The sequence below is a fragment of the Mizuhopecten yessoensis genome, unplaced genomic scaffold (genome assembly GCF_002113885.1).
Source record: "Mizuhopecten yessoensis strain PY_sf001 unplaced genomic scaffold, ASM211388v2 scaffold1961, whole genome shotgun sequence".
Taxonomy (NCBI): domain Eukaryota; kingdom Metazoa; phylum Mollusca; class Bivalvia; order Pectinida; family Pectinidae; genus Mizuhopecten; species Mizuhopecten yessoensis.
In genome coordinates this window covers 441529-455052 of record NW_018404308.1, presented here as the reverse complement: position 1 = coordinate 455052, position 13524 = coordinate 441529, and the positions used below count along the sequence as shown (strand labels likewise).

The 13524-nt window shown below is 35.8% G+C and overlaps 1 protein-coding gene across 1 annotated transcript in view; it reads left to right on the top strand.

Moving 5' to 3' along the window:
* Positions 1 to 8596, top strand: part of LOC110443521 (tonsoku-like protein) — a 36564-nt gene extending 27968 nt beyond the window's left edge. The window contains exons 21-25 of the mRNA XM_021487788.1: positions 2983 to 3146; positions 3438 to 3609; positions 3897 to 4072; positions 5219 to 5292; positions 6560 to 8596. Of these exons, the coding sequence (XP_021343463.1) occupies positions 2983 to 3146; positions 3438 to 3609; positions 3897 to 4072; positions 5219 to 5292; positions 6560 to 6911 (938 nt within the window). The 3' untranslated portion in view covers positions 6912 to 8596. The remainder of the gene's footprint in view (positions 1 to 2982; positions 3147 to 3437; positions 3610 to 3896; positions 4073 to 5218; positions 5293 to 6559) is intronic.
* Positions 8597 to 13524: the final 4928 nt, after the last annotated feature.

The window sequence follows — 13524 nt, the reverse complement described above, 5'->3', positions numbered from 1 at the left end:
CCTCAAGGACCTCGATCTTACTGGTATGTCTTAGACTGTAATAACAACAGACAGTGCCAGTCTAACCTCAAGGACCTCAATCTTACTTGTATGTCTTAGCCTGAAATAACACCAGACAGAGTCAGTCTTACCTCAAGGACCTCAATCTTACTGGTATGTCTTAGACTGTAATAACAGTGTCAGTCTAACCTCAAGGACCTCAATCTTACTGGTATGTCTTAGACTGTAATAACAACAGACAGTGTCAGTCTAACCTCAAGGACCTTAATCTTACTGGTATGTCTTAGACTGTTATAACAACAGACAGTGCCATTCTAACCTCAAGGACCTCAATCTTACTGGTATGCCTTAGACTGTAATAACAGTGTCAGTCTAACCTCAAGGACCTCAATGTTACTGGTATGTCTTAGACTGTTATAACAACAGACAGTGTTAGTCTTAACTTCAAGGACCTCAATCTTACTGGTATGTCTTAGACTGTAATTACAACAGACAGTGCCAGTCTAACCTCAAGGACCTCAATCTTACTGGTATGTCTTAGCCTGAAATAACACCAGACAGAGTCAGTCTTACCTCAAGGACCTCAATCTTACTGGTATGTCTTAGACTGAAATAACAACAGACAGTGTCAGTCTAACCTCAAGGACCTCAATCTTACAGGTATGTCTTAGACTGTAATAACAACAGACAGTGCCAGTCTAACTTCAAAGACCTCAATCTTACTGGTATGTCTTAGACTGAAATAACACCAGACAGAGTCAGTCTAACCTCAAGGACCTCGATCTTACTGGTATGCCTTAGACTGTAATAACAACAGACAGTGTCAGTCTAACCTCAAGGACCTCAATCTTACTTGTATGTCTTAGACTGTAATAACAACAGACATTGTCAGTCTCACCTCAAGGACCTCAATCTTACTGGTATGTCTTAGACTGTAATAACAAAAGACAGTGCCATTCTAACCTCAAGGACCTCAATCTTACTGGTATGTCTTAGACTGAAATAACAACAGACAGTGTCAGTCTAACCTCAAGGACCTCAATCTTACTGGAATGTCTTAGACTGCTATAACAACAGACAGTGTCAGTCTAACTTCAAGGGCCTCAATCTTACTGGTATGTCTTAGACTGTAATAACAACAGACAGTGCCAGTCTAACCTCAAGGACCTCAATCTTACTGGTATGTCTTAGACTGCTATAACAACAGACAGTGTCAGTCTAACTTCAAGGACCTCAATCTTACTGGTATGTCTTAGACTGTAATAACAACAGACAGTGCCATTCTAACCTCAAGGACCTCAATCTTACTGGTATGTCTTAGACTGGAATAACAACAGACAGTGTCAGTCTAACCTGTTGTCAGTATTATATGACTGAGCGGAATGCTGTGCTTGGTTCCTTCAGCATGGTATTTCAGTGAAATAGCACTATAAAGTTGGCATCAGATCCGCGCTATCACAAGAAGGTGATGCACAGCAACATACCCGGTCTCCTGCATACACACACGCATACACACATACACTACACACATGGTGGAATGTCCTTAAATGACCTTAGCTGTTAATAGGACGTTAAACAAACTAAAACCATACCAAACCAAACTGCCCACAAGGCCCTCAATCTGACTGGTACCGGTATGTTTTAGAAAACTGTTACATCATATCTGGATTAGTGTTGTGCATATTTCCAGTAGATGTGGATGTTACAAGTTTGTTAAAAAAAACCACTTCCAAATAAAGATATCATTTCTGTTAAGATTGTATACGCATATATTCTACCAGCACTCATTGATTGTATCCAATTATGAATGCATTTGTTGGTAGAAAATCAAACTTATGTGGAAGAAGTGAAAAATGCTGCCGATAAAGATTTGTGAAAGAAAACGGACTGACCCATTCTGGGGCTTTGTGGACTATGAAAACTAGCTTTTAATGAATCAGCAATCTGATTTTTTTTTATTTTTTTTTATTGCAGCCTCCTTGGTTCATGTTTTTCAAAGATTTTAACCCCACTTATGCAATAAAGAGGTTCTGGCTACTGGGTTAATACACCACCTTGTTATATTACTGTTTGAAATACAGGATCATGTATTGCATGTTTCTGTATTTCCCACTATAATACAAGATGTTGTATAACCCTAATAGCCACAACCCTTTTAGACTCATAGTTTGTTATCCAATAAATTGAAACAGGATTGGGGTCCGAACATTGAGCTCCATTTAACACTATCGTGATTTGACATCATTGTTCTTTCATCAACATCTTATGTCCATCATCGTTGCTTTCTTATTTTTTTTTAGCTCACCTGGGATGAAGGGCTACCAAGTTTGTTCAAATGAATGACCTTGACCCTTTTTCAAGGTCACAGGGGTCAAATATGTTAAAATCTTCAAACAACTTCTTCTCAATAACCAAAAGGCCCAGGGTACTGATATTGGGCCTGTAGCATGCTGGGATGAAGGACTACCAATTTTGTTCAAATTATAGACCTTGACCAACTTTCAAGGTCACAGGGGTGAAATGTCATAAAATCTTCAAACCACTTCTCAATAACCAAAAGGCCCAGGGTGCTGATATTGGGCCTGTATCATGCTGGGATGAAGGACTACCAAGTTTGTTCAAATGAATGACCTTGACCCACTTTAAACCTAATGTCCTTGTACAACATTGAAGGTCACAGGCGTCATATGTTTAAATCTTTTAATTGGTTCTTATGAATCAAACACTGATATTCTGCCTATAGCTGTATTTTAGTCCACTTTTAAGATTACAAGTGTGAGATTAATACCAGGTGAGCGATTCAGGCCCATTGGGCCTCTTGTTTTTATTCAGAAGCAAATTGAACATCAATATGGGTTAATGATGAGGAATGTTTTGCAGTTAACACAATAATTAATATGTAAATATGAACATTTGAGAGGTATTATCAGTGTCGATGAGTGTTATGTATATATTTGGTATAACATGGCCTTGGTTTTCCAGGTAACAGAGTTGGAGACACTGGACTGGAGGGACTTCTGAATGTGCTGGGTTCCCTTCCCAATCTTACATCATTGTTTCTGGCTGGAAACAGAATCACCAGTGTAGCAGTCAAACAGTTGGGAGACACACTGACAGGTGCTGTGTCTACTGGGGCCGTTCTACAGGTAAATATCCCTCAGTTAAAAGTCATCAATACTGGTCTGTCAGGCTGCGTCTAATGGGGCAGTTCTCAGTTAAATATCACTTGGTATTTTCCAAATATTACATTTAGTTTACCCATTCAGGCAGTAATGATGACAACAGTGAACAATATAGTATCTATAAATCAAACTTCATGTCAGTGATTCGTTTTTAATGGGCTTGGAATAACCACATCTGTTATTGAGATTTACAATTGATATCGTAGTTACACACCACACTTATCTGCGTTACATCATCTCTGAATTTTCCTCCAGAATCTGAGTTGCCTGGACCTGAGCCACAATTCCTTGGGAGACTCCAGTTGTCAGTATCTAGCCACCGTCGTAGCATGTCTACCCAGCATCACCAACCTTAACCTTTCGTCATGTGACCTCAGTGCCAAGTTCTTCCAGCAGCATCGGGTCAAGTTGGCAACGGCCCTTCAGAGTATGTTTAAACTTTGTGACATTTAACTCTCATTGTGCCCTGAAAACCGAGTGACATTGAACATACCTTTTGATGAAAACTGATAAAAAGCCTGTTTTTCTGACTTTTATAGTTCAGTTCAATATTATCACAAAAAAATGCAATAATTATGTAATTTGTTTACAGTTTATATTTAGAAATATTCCTCTGACACGTAAAATATTAAAAAAAACATAGATTCAATGAAATGATATTTGCATAATTAATTCAAAATTAAAAAACCAATGCTGACATCTTGTTTTGCCTAGAATGTGACCTCCAGTGTGTCGACGTGTCCTGTAACAAGTTTGGCGCCCTGGGTATAGAGCTGCTCCTGATGAGTCTCAATGCTGCCAGGCTTATCCAGCTAAATGTAGCAGGCAACATGACGACTGCCAGTGCATCCTCGCATCTACTGCTGCACCTGCAGAATTACCTCTCTCAGGTAAGGAGAAAAAAGATTTCATGTATCTAAACATTTTCTTCAGGTTGGTAAGTATGAAGAGTAGAAATGCTATGTATCACAACCAGTAAGTGTTTTTGTATGACTAGTACCACCTGCTAATACCATATGTACGTTGTCACCTTCATAAGACAAATGACCAGTGAAGCTTATGTACACAAAGGTGTAAAATATGTACGAGTTGGCAATATAAAATTGAATCGATTTGAATATGCTGTAAGCGTATGTTTACCTTTTATGTACACTTAGTTGTACTACGTTTCGATATGCTAAAAACAGTTTTATTTCCCAACACACACCAGACACAGGTAAAATCTAACTCCAGAACTATATTGCACAGGTAAGGTACAACACTATGCTGTTAGAACTACCTTGAACAGGAACAGGGATGAGGAGGTGCACAAAAACAGACTGAATACAAAAGGTTCAGTACCTTGTCAGCTGATATTCGGAAACAAGATGTCATTTCAGTGTCATTAAATTGATAAGGTGTTGCTTTTCCGGCGTCGGCGTCAACAATACGTTTTTGCGTTCAAGTTAGTTTCACTGAAAGTATAGGTGCTAAACCAACCAAACTTGGACCAATGATGCATCTAAGGAAATACATCTCAACCCATGCATCAAATGCTGGATGCTGCCTACCTTTGATGGTCTTTTGATTTTGTCAGCATCTCCATCAACATTAAGTTTTTGTGTTTAAGTTAGTTTCACTGAAAGTATTAGTGCTAGACCAACCAAACTTGGTCAAACCGAGGCGTAACATATCAATCCGAATGGCTTGTTTTTATTATGCTTCCATTATATTTTTCCATTTTTTATGATGCTTCCACCCCAACTTGAGCTAATTTTAATAGGACGTTAAACAAAATCAAACAAACAAACAAACAAATGAGCTAATTTCCCTATCTAGCTTTTGATATTGACACACAGGGTGGACAATAGAGTGCAATCCTGCTGTATTATCATTTCTATATTATTTCATTGTTTAACATCAAATTGTACTATGATTATAATGTGGTGCAGTTTTATAACAAAATACCTTTTTCTAATCATGTGAAATTTATTCTATGAAGACGTATTGCATGGTATAGGTTTCCTGTCTTATCTTGCTATTATTCTCTTTTGAAGGAGAATTGTGCCCTAGAAGAGTTGGATATTTCAAGTTCTCATATATGTTCTGAAGATTTAGACTTCATTGTGAGGTAAGACATTTTGATTTCTCTCATATCCGGTCATGTAAGATAACACTGTCCATGTAAGATAGCCATGCTTTCTGAGTCTATCTTACATGAGCGTCACGAATTTGGAAAACACCGATGCCACAATGCGGAAAAAGGCAACGTGATGAAATTTAAACCTTTAACGATATATTTACCATACACTTTAGAAAGATAAAAAAAAATATTTCTGCAGAACTCTGTTTGCAAATATGGGGTATGTTAAATCTTGCTGACGGATTCATTTTCATCAAAAAAGCTCAGGGGGGAAAATTGATATTTACAAAATGGTAGCCAGTCCAAAGGCATTTTCATGGTTTCTGAGCTTATGCTGGTAGTTGAGAGGTTTTACCAAATTTGAAAACCCCTGGGGTGGAATTTCCCTATCCTACACCCTGGACATGAAAGAGTCTTATATTCTAGCTCGCCTTACACAAGAGTGAGCTTACGCTATAGTGCAGTGTCTATCAGAGGTCTTTTATCTATTCCTTTAAAAATTCCAAAACAGCTTAAAGAAGTTTGACTATATTTGGGAATGGGCATTAGTTTTGTAAGAACGAGCGCTGTTAATCTTTTAAATCTCTATTAAGTTCAGATGAGTTAAACTGAACCTCATTTAGCATGAGGTATCCAAAGATGAAGGGGATTTAGTGTTACTGGATTGAAGGTTGTGACTCCTACGAAACATAGGGCAAATAAAGCCCATGAGAGTAACACCATTTAATTATATATGCAAATGTTAATAAAAAATTAATGCATATGATTAGCTTACCATCTTTTCGACTGATTGGTATTTTAATATGACTGGCTGGGAGAGTTTCACCTTTTTGTCAGTTTTCCATTAGGACAATGGAAGCCAAACTTGATATGAGTATTGCTCTCCGGTTGTAATTTTACAAGGCAATTTTATGATAAGACTCCAAATTCACAGCAAAGACAAATTTTAAAACTGGTGATCTTTTCTTTCATATATTAATTTTATTTTCCATTGTGACTATTTACAAAACATGGAGTCGGAAATGCTTTAGTTGAGTGTAGGTTTCTATTTCAATCTGAATTATTATGAAGATTGTGTTTATTTCATGTGATATTAAAATTTTTATGTGATGGACGTCATTACACTGCATAGAAGCCAGAGAATATATTAGATACCACTACACCACAGCAAGCACTGTGGCTACTTACACTTAAAACTTTATTATTGATAAATACAATTTCAAAGGTAACAGAATTTCTTTGTTTTTTTCCATAGGATACTGGAATCTGGAAAATACCTTAAGGATTTGAGACTTTCTGGGAATTCCAAATTGACTAATTCAGTTGTACGTCGCATTCTGGAGAAGTCGGGTCAGAATGACACCAAATTGGACCAATTAAGTGTGGAAGGGTGTGGCCTCAAGTCTCCATTGGATACCCCCTTCCTTGATGCTGTATCTGATAAGCTGGCCACCTCCCACCCACTCCGTAGCCTGAGTTTTACTTGTATAGGTTTAGACAAGGTAGACATTGATAGCCTGAGTCAGATCTGGTTGGAACAGTGGAAAGACATTGGTCAAGTGGATGTCACTGATTTGTCAGTGAAACTTCAGGTGTTAGACATGTGAAAGATTTCTGTGTAGGATATATACCATTCATTTGAAGGGTCAGGACATTTTGTTGTTTTCATTTTGTATATGTGATACTGTATGTATGTGTGATACTGTATGTATGTGTGATACTGTATGTGGGTGTGATACTGTATGCATGTGTGATACTGTATGCCGGGAAACTTTCACTAAGTTAAATTTTTGCCCTTCACTGAAAGAATCCGTTTTCGCTCTTCACATGTTACTAAGTATGCATAGTATGTTGTGTACTTTTCCCTGTCCTGATAAATTGGTCTCCATTCCGTTGGGCGAAAACAGGAAATGAAACTGTGGCGAAAATTTTCTTATACACAATAATTGACCGGAGTTAAAAGTCATCTACAGTGTCATAAGTTTTTTCAGGTTTTCATGAATTCATGTTTTAAACTTTGCATATATCAATGTTACTTAAGTTACATCATCACACACAAAATTTGAATGATTAACCTGGATTTTTTCGTACTTTGTAGCATGCCCCTCATCAGTTGCCCTTATCTTGGCAGTTTGGAGTGAAGTGCGTTTATGGAGTGAGAGACATACATATATGTTGTACAGCTTCAATAAGTTCCTGTCGTGTTTTGATGTTGTCTTGCACTTCGTTGTAGACAAGTGTAAATTTTTCTCCACAGATTTTGAGACATAAAAAATGATAATTATATCAGGAGGTTGTGAAGGGCATGGTAAACAATATAGTTTTCAGTTTTCCATTGCTGAGCCATCACAGACATGTGGGCAGGGTGATTGTCATCCTGAAATATCCAGGGTTTGCTTTTAAGATCTTCTGCTACAACTTGCCAAAATTACTGATCCAACAATACAATATAATTATTAGTAATAAGATTTTCTCCAATGTAAGGCAAACTCTTGGTTCCCGATGCACAAAGACAACCCCAAAACGAGACAGTCACTCACGCATTACCACAACTTGACGAACATACACTTAGACACTTTGGCCGCAACTTTTAAGAACTTGACATTCCAGAAGTCTTTTACAGATTGTAATCAAATTGTTCAAAGAGTATACGACGTACTTGCGATCATAGTTTACGAAACGAAACAGCACCTGGTCTTCTTGTTCCCTTGTAATTTTCCTCCTCCTAGTTCCTGTCTTGTTTCTGCTTGGTGAAAGCTCTTCAAAAACTTTGAGTGTTGACGTGTGCTATGTCATAAAAACCAGCCCCCATGTGCCATTAACATGTATGGGAGACATATCTCTGGGTCAGTACCTCTAAATTTTGGGTGCTGGCTTGAGGTGGTAATTTGACTATGCCGACGAAAAATGATTTACATGTCTGGGTTTTAGTCATTCATTTATCTATCAGAATATCAGACATGTGAATCACTATAACAGTGATGTTGGTTCATTTATCTATCAGAATATCAGATATGTGAATCCCTTTAACAGTGATGTTGGTTCATTTGTCTATCAGAATATCAGACATGTGAATCACTATAACAGTGATGTTGATTCATTTGTCTATCAGAATATCAGCCATGTGAATCACTTTAACAGTGATGTTGATTCATTTATCTATCAGAATATCAGACATGTGAATCACTATAACAGTGATGTTGATTCATTTGTCTATCAGAATATCAGATATGCGAATCACTTTAACAGTGATGTTGGTTCATTTATCTATCAGAATATCAGACATGTGAATAACTTTTAACAGTGATGTTGGTTCATTTATCTATCAGAATATCAGCCATGTGAATCACTTTAACAGTGATGTTGATTCATTTATCTATCAGAATATCAGATATGTGAATCCCTTTAACAGTGATGTTGGTTCATTTGTCTATCAGAATATCAGACATGTGAATATCTTTTAACAGTGATGTTGGTTCATTTATCTATCAGAATATCAGCCATGTGAATCACTTTAACAGTGATGTTGATTCATTTATCTATCAGAATATCAGACATGTGTATCACTTTAACAGTGATGTTGGTTCATTTATCTATCAGAATATCAGCCATGTGAATCACTTTAACAGTGATGTTGATTCATTTGTCTATCAGAATATCAGACATGTGAATCACTTTAACCGTGATGGTGATTCATTTGTCTATCAGAATATCAGATATGTGAATCACTATAACAATGATGTTAATTCATTTATCTATCAGAATATCAGACATGTGAATCACTTTAACAGTGATGTTGATTCATTTGTCTATCAGAATATCGGACATGTGAATCACTTTAACATTGATGTTGGATCATTTGTCTATCAGAATACCAGATATGTGAATCACTTAATTTAACAGTGATGTTGGTTCATTTATCTATCAGAATATCAGACATGTGTATCACTTTAACAGTGATGTTGGTTCATTTATCTATCAGAATTTCAGATATGTGAATCACTTTAACAGTGATGTTGGTTCATGTGTCTATCAGAATATCAGATATGTGAATCACTTAATTTAACAGTGATGTTGGTTCATTTATCTATCAGAATATCAGACATGTGAATAACTTTAACAGTGATGTTGATTCATTTGTCTATCAGAATATCAGACATGTGAATCACTTTAACATTGATGTTGGATCATTTGTCTATCAGAATATCAGATATGTGAATCACTTAATTTAACAGTGATGTTGGTTCATTTATCTATCAGAATATCAGATATGTGAATCACTATAACAATGATGTTAATTCATTTATCTATCAGAATATCAGACATGTGAATCACTTTAACAGTGAGGTTGATTCATTTGTCTATAAGAATATCAGATATGTGAATCACTATAACAGTGATGTTGATTCATTTGTCTATCAGAATATCAGACATATGAATCACTTTAACATTGATGTTGGATCATTTGTCTATCAGAATATCAGATATGTGAATCACTTTAACATTGATATTGATTCATTTGTCTATCAGAATATCAGACATGAGAATAACTTTTAACAGTGATGTTGGTTCATTTATCTATCAGAATATCAGATATGTGAATCACTATAACAGTGATGTTGATTCATTTGTCTATCAGAATATCAGATATGAGAATCACTTTAACATTGATGTTGATTCATTTGTCTATCAGAATATCAGACATGTGAATAACTTTTAACAGTGATGTTGGTTCATTTATCTATCAGAATATCAGATATGTGAGTCACTTTAACAGTGATGTTGATTCATTTGTCTATCAGAATATCAGCTATGTGAATCACTTTAACAGTGATGTTGATTCATTTGTCTATCAGAATATCAGCTATGTGAATCACTTTAACAGTGATGTTGATTCATTTGTCTATCAGAATATCAGACATGTGAACCACTTTAACAGTGATGTTGATTCATTTGTCTATCAGAATATCAGACATGTGAATAACTTTAACAGTGATGTTGATTCATTTATCTTTCAGAATATCAGACATGTGAATCACTTTAACAGTGATGTTGGTTCATTTACCTATCAGAATATCAGACATGTGAATCACGTTAACAGTGATGTTGGTTCATTTATCTATCAGAATATCAGACATGTGAACCACTTTAACAGTGATGTTGATTCATTTGTCTATCAGAATATCAGACATGTGAATCACTTTAACAGTGATGTTGATTCATTTATCTTTCAGAATATCAGACATGTGAATCACTTTAACATTGATGCTGGTATCAAAATATTTAAAATCTAAATATTGGATATGGTAGATACAGATATTATTGTTTTCTGTATCTTACAAATAGCAGTATGCATACATACTGGGACATATCTATTCTTGTCCTTCTGTCTAGATCTAGTGTCTTTCTCTTATTTTGCATATTGTTTGACCATTCAAGTTTAAAATGTGTGTTAAAACGGTAAAAATAATGAAGTTTATATTCAATTTGTCCATGAGTTTACCTGAAAAAATATTATTCTTTCTTTATTCAATGTATTCAAAATCTTTGTGTATATTCAAAACATAAAATTCTTTCTATAATTTGTGATCTAATTCTTTATATGAATGCCCTTCAATTTGTCAATTTATGAATTTCAAGTGTACACATTTACATGAAAGGCCTTTGTGGTAAGTGTTACCAAAATGTAGAAATTACAGTAATGCACTAGTCTACATAATATAAATCGTTCTATGTAGGTTTTATTCCAGTGAGATAATTATATTTATGTACTATGTATATATATTTTGTAAGTGTGAAAATATCTAAGCCACTGGAGATATAGGAATGTAATCAGTGCTACTCGACAGGTGATCAGTACGGAAACTTCTCATGCTTTCCATTTATTTTTCACTGATCAATATAAGAACCTAATAAATGTTTCAAGTTATTTTGAAATTTTGAAAATGTTTTTGTTAATTATTTTGATAAAGGCAGGTAATAATGAATGCAATTTTGATTTACAACTGTATTAGGACTATTCCATGTAAGAAGTTATGGAATTTTACTTGATAGTGAATGGGTGTTGGGGAATAAAGGTATTCGCATAGTTAGCCTGAGGGAGAAAAAAAGTAGGCAGTGGGGGTCACGTGCCTCTCTCCCCATTTGTATTTATCCAGATGTTTGTCTACAATGTTATTTATGCTGTCCCTCTACTCTCCGATCACCACCTAACCACAAATGGAAAAAATCACAACAAACACCCACACACTAAGAGATAAAAAATACAAAGAAAAGTTTTTCTTATTTTTAGTAATCTTTATTATAAATGAATCTGCTGATAAAAACGAAAGATTTTGAAAAAAAAAATTAACGTGCAAAAATGATTTAACCTAAATGTTGCTAATGTACGGCAAATTCTATGGTAAACTAAAAAGGTAAAGTTAGATGTCATTGTATACAAAATGAAGATATATATTTTTTAAAAGTATGTACATTGTTTTTTCTCCCACAACCACTAGTTTTCCTCTCCTGACTCGTTGGATAAACCTGCTTGGAGTTTGTAAACAATTTTGGTTTCCTGCTAGTGGGTAACACCCTGGACATGATGTCATTGGTCAATTTATTAGTTATGATGTCGCGTAACAATGCTATGCGACGTCATCTTCCATTGTAACGTCCATCTTCCATTGTAACGTCCATCTTCCATTGTAACGTCCATCTTCCATTGTAACGTCCATTTTCGCTAGCCAAGTGTTCGCTTCGTATACACTCCACTTACAAGTAAGTGAAGTGTATACGAAGCGAACACTTGGCTAGCGAAGATGTGTGACGTCATGATTCACGGCAATTGTTTCCCCGATCGGAAGCCGACAAAGTGTATTTTCAAGGGATACATATGGCTTTCCAGATAAAATATGAATGTTATGGGAGAAAAAGGACCCCAAACTCGTGATGGTAGGTTATCGTGTTTACCTAACACTGGTTATTTAATTTTAAAATTGTAAAAGACACTCGGTAAACCCTGTGCCTTTATACAATTTAAAAATGAACTAACTCGAGTTAGAGAAACATGATAACCAACCATCACTCGTTGGGGAACCTCCATATGCCAGGTTTGGAAAAAAATCCACGTGCACAGACACTATATGCCAGGTCTGGTTTAACAAGTAGTTTTGCCAAGGACACTTCCAACTGACAATATTTTGAATAATTTTTGTCTAAAGTTTGGATCCTTGTTAATAATCCCTGAAATCTGACAGAAAGCAACACATGTACATACATGTATGTGAACTGAATATTGCTCTTAGAATGCAGTCATTTTCAGTAGATTTAAAAATTGCTTTCAGAATTTTTTCCAATCCTGGAACATATATGGAACATGTATGGATGCTGATACATTATGATCTAAAAATATACATAGGAAGACGTCTTGAAAATATCTAAATGTTTATTATGTTGTAAATTTGTAAAACAGCTTTTCAAAGCGCAAGAAATTTCTCTAAGACACGGTACATTAAAGACATGAGGGGCACACATATTCAAAACAAACAACATAAACTTTATTTATTTTACAACAATTATAAAACAATTATTTACAACTTATACTCATCACTCTTGTTGGCCCGGATGTTAGCATGTGGGGTGGGTCTTACTGTGGGAGGAAACCGGAGTACCCGGAGAAAACCCACGTAGTCGGACAGGTGACCCCATACCTTTTCACGTCCGATCGGGGAATCAAACCCCGGCCGCCTTGGTGCTAGGCAAGTGCGCTATCTACTGTGCCACTCAAACACCCTACGTTGATTATTTCTTCAATAAATATGTTGCTACCATTTAGCAACATTAAAAACACTATTCATGTTTCCCCTTTTGTTTTATATTGATTTTTATGTTTCCTAAAGAAACATGGGAACGTTTAGTCCAGACCTGTTGCCTTCCATTAAATTAACAGAACTGAAACGGTCTGAATTCGTATAAACGTACATAATGGCAAGTCTCCGGCTTAGTTTGATACATTATATGGTGCCAGGCTTCATTGATGAGGCTACATTGACTCTATTCGGTTGTCACAAGGAAAAACTGCAAAAAGACTCGGAGAAATGGTTCGATTTCAATCATTATAGTCTTATTTAAATTGGGACTTGCATGTTCTTAATTTGGTATGTATATATACAAAGCACCAAACATCATCAATATACTACAACTAGAGCATTATCCTAAGAGTGAAGAGGGCGGGGG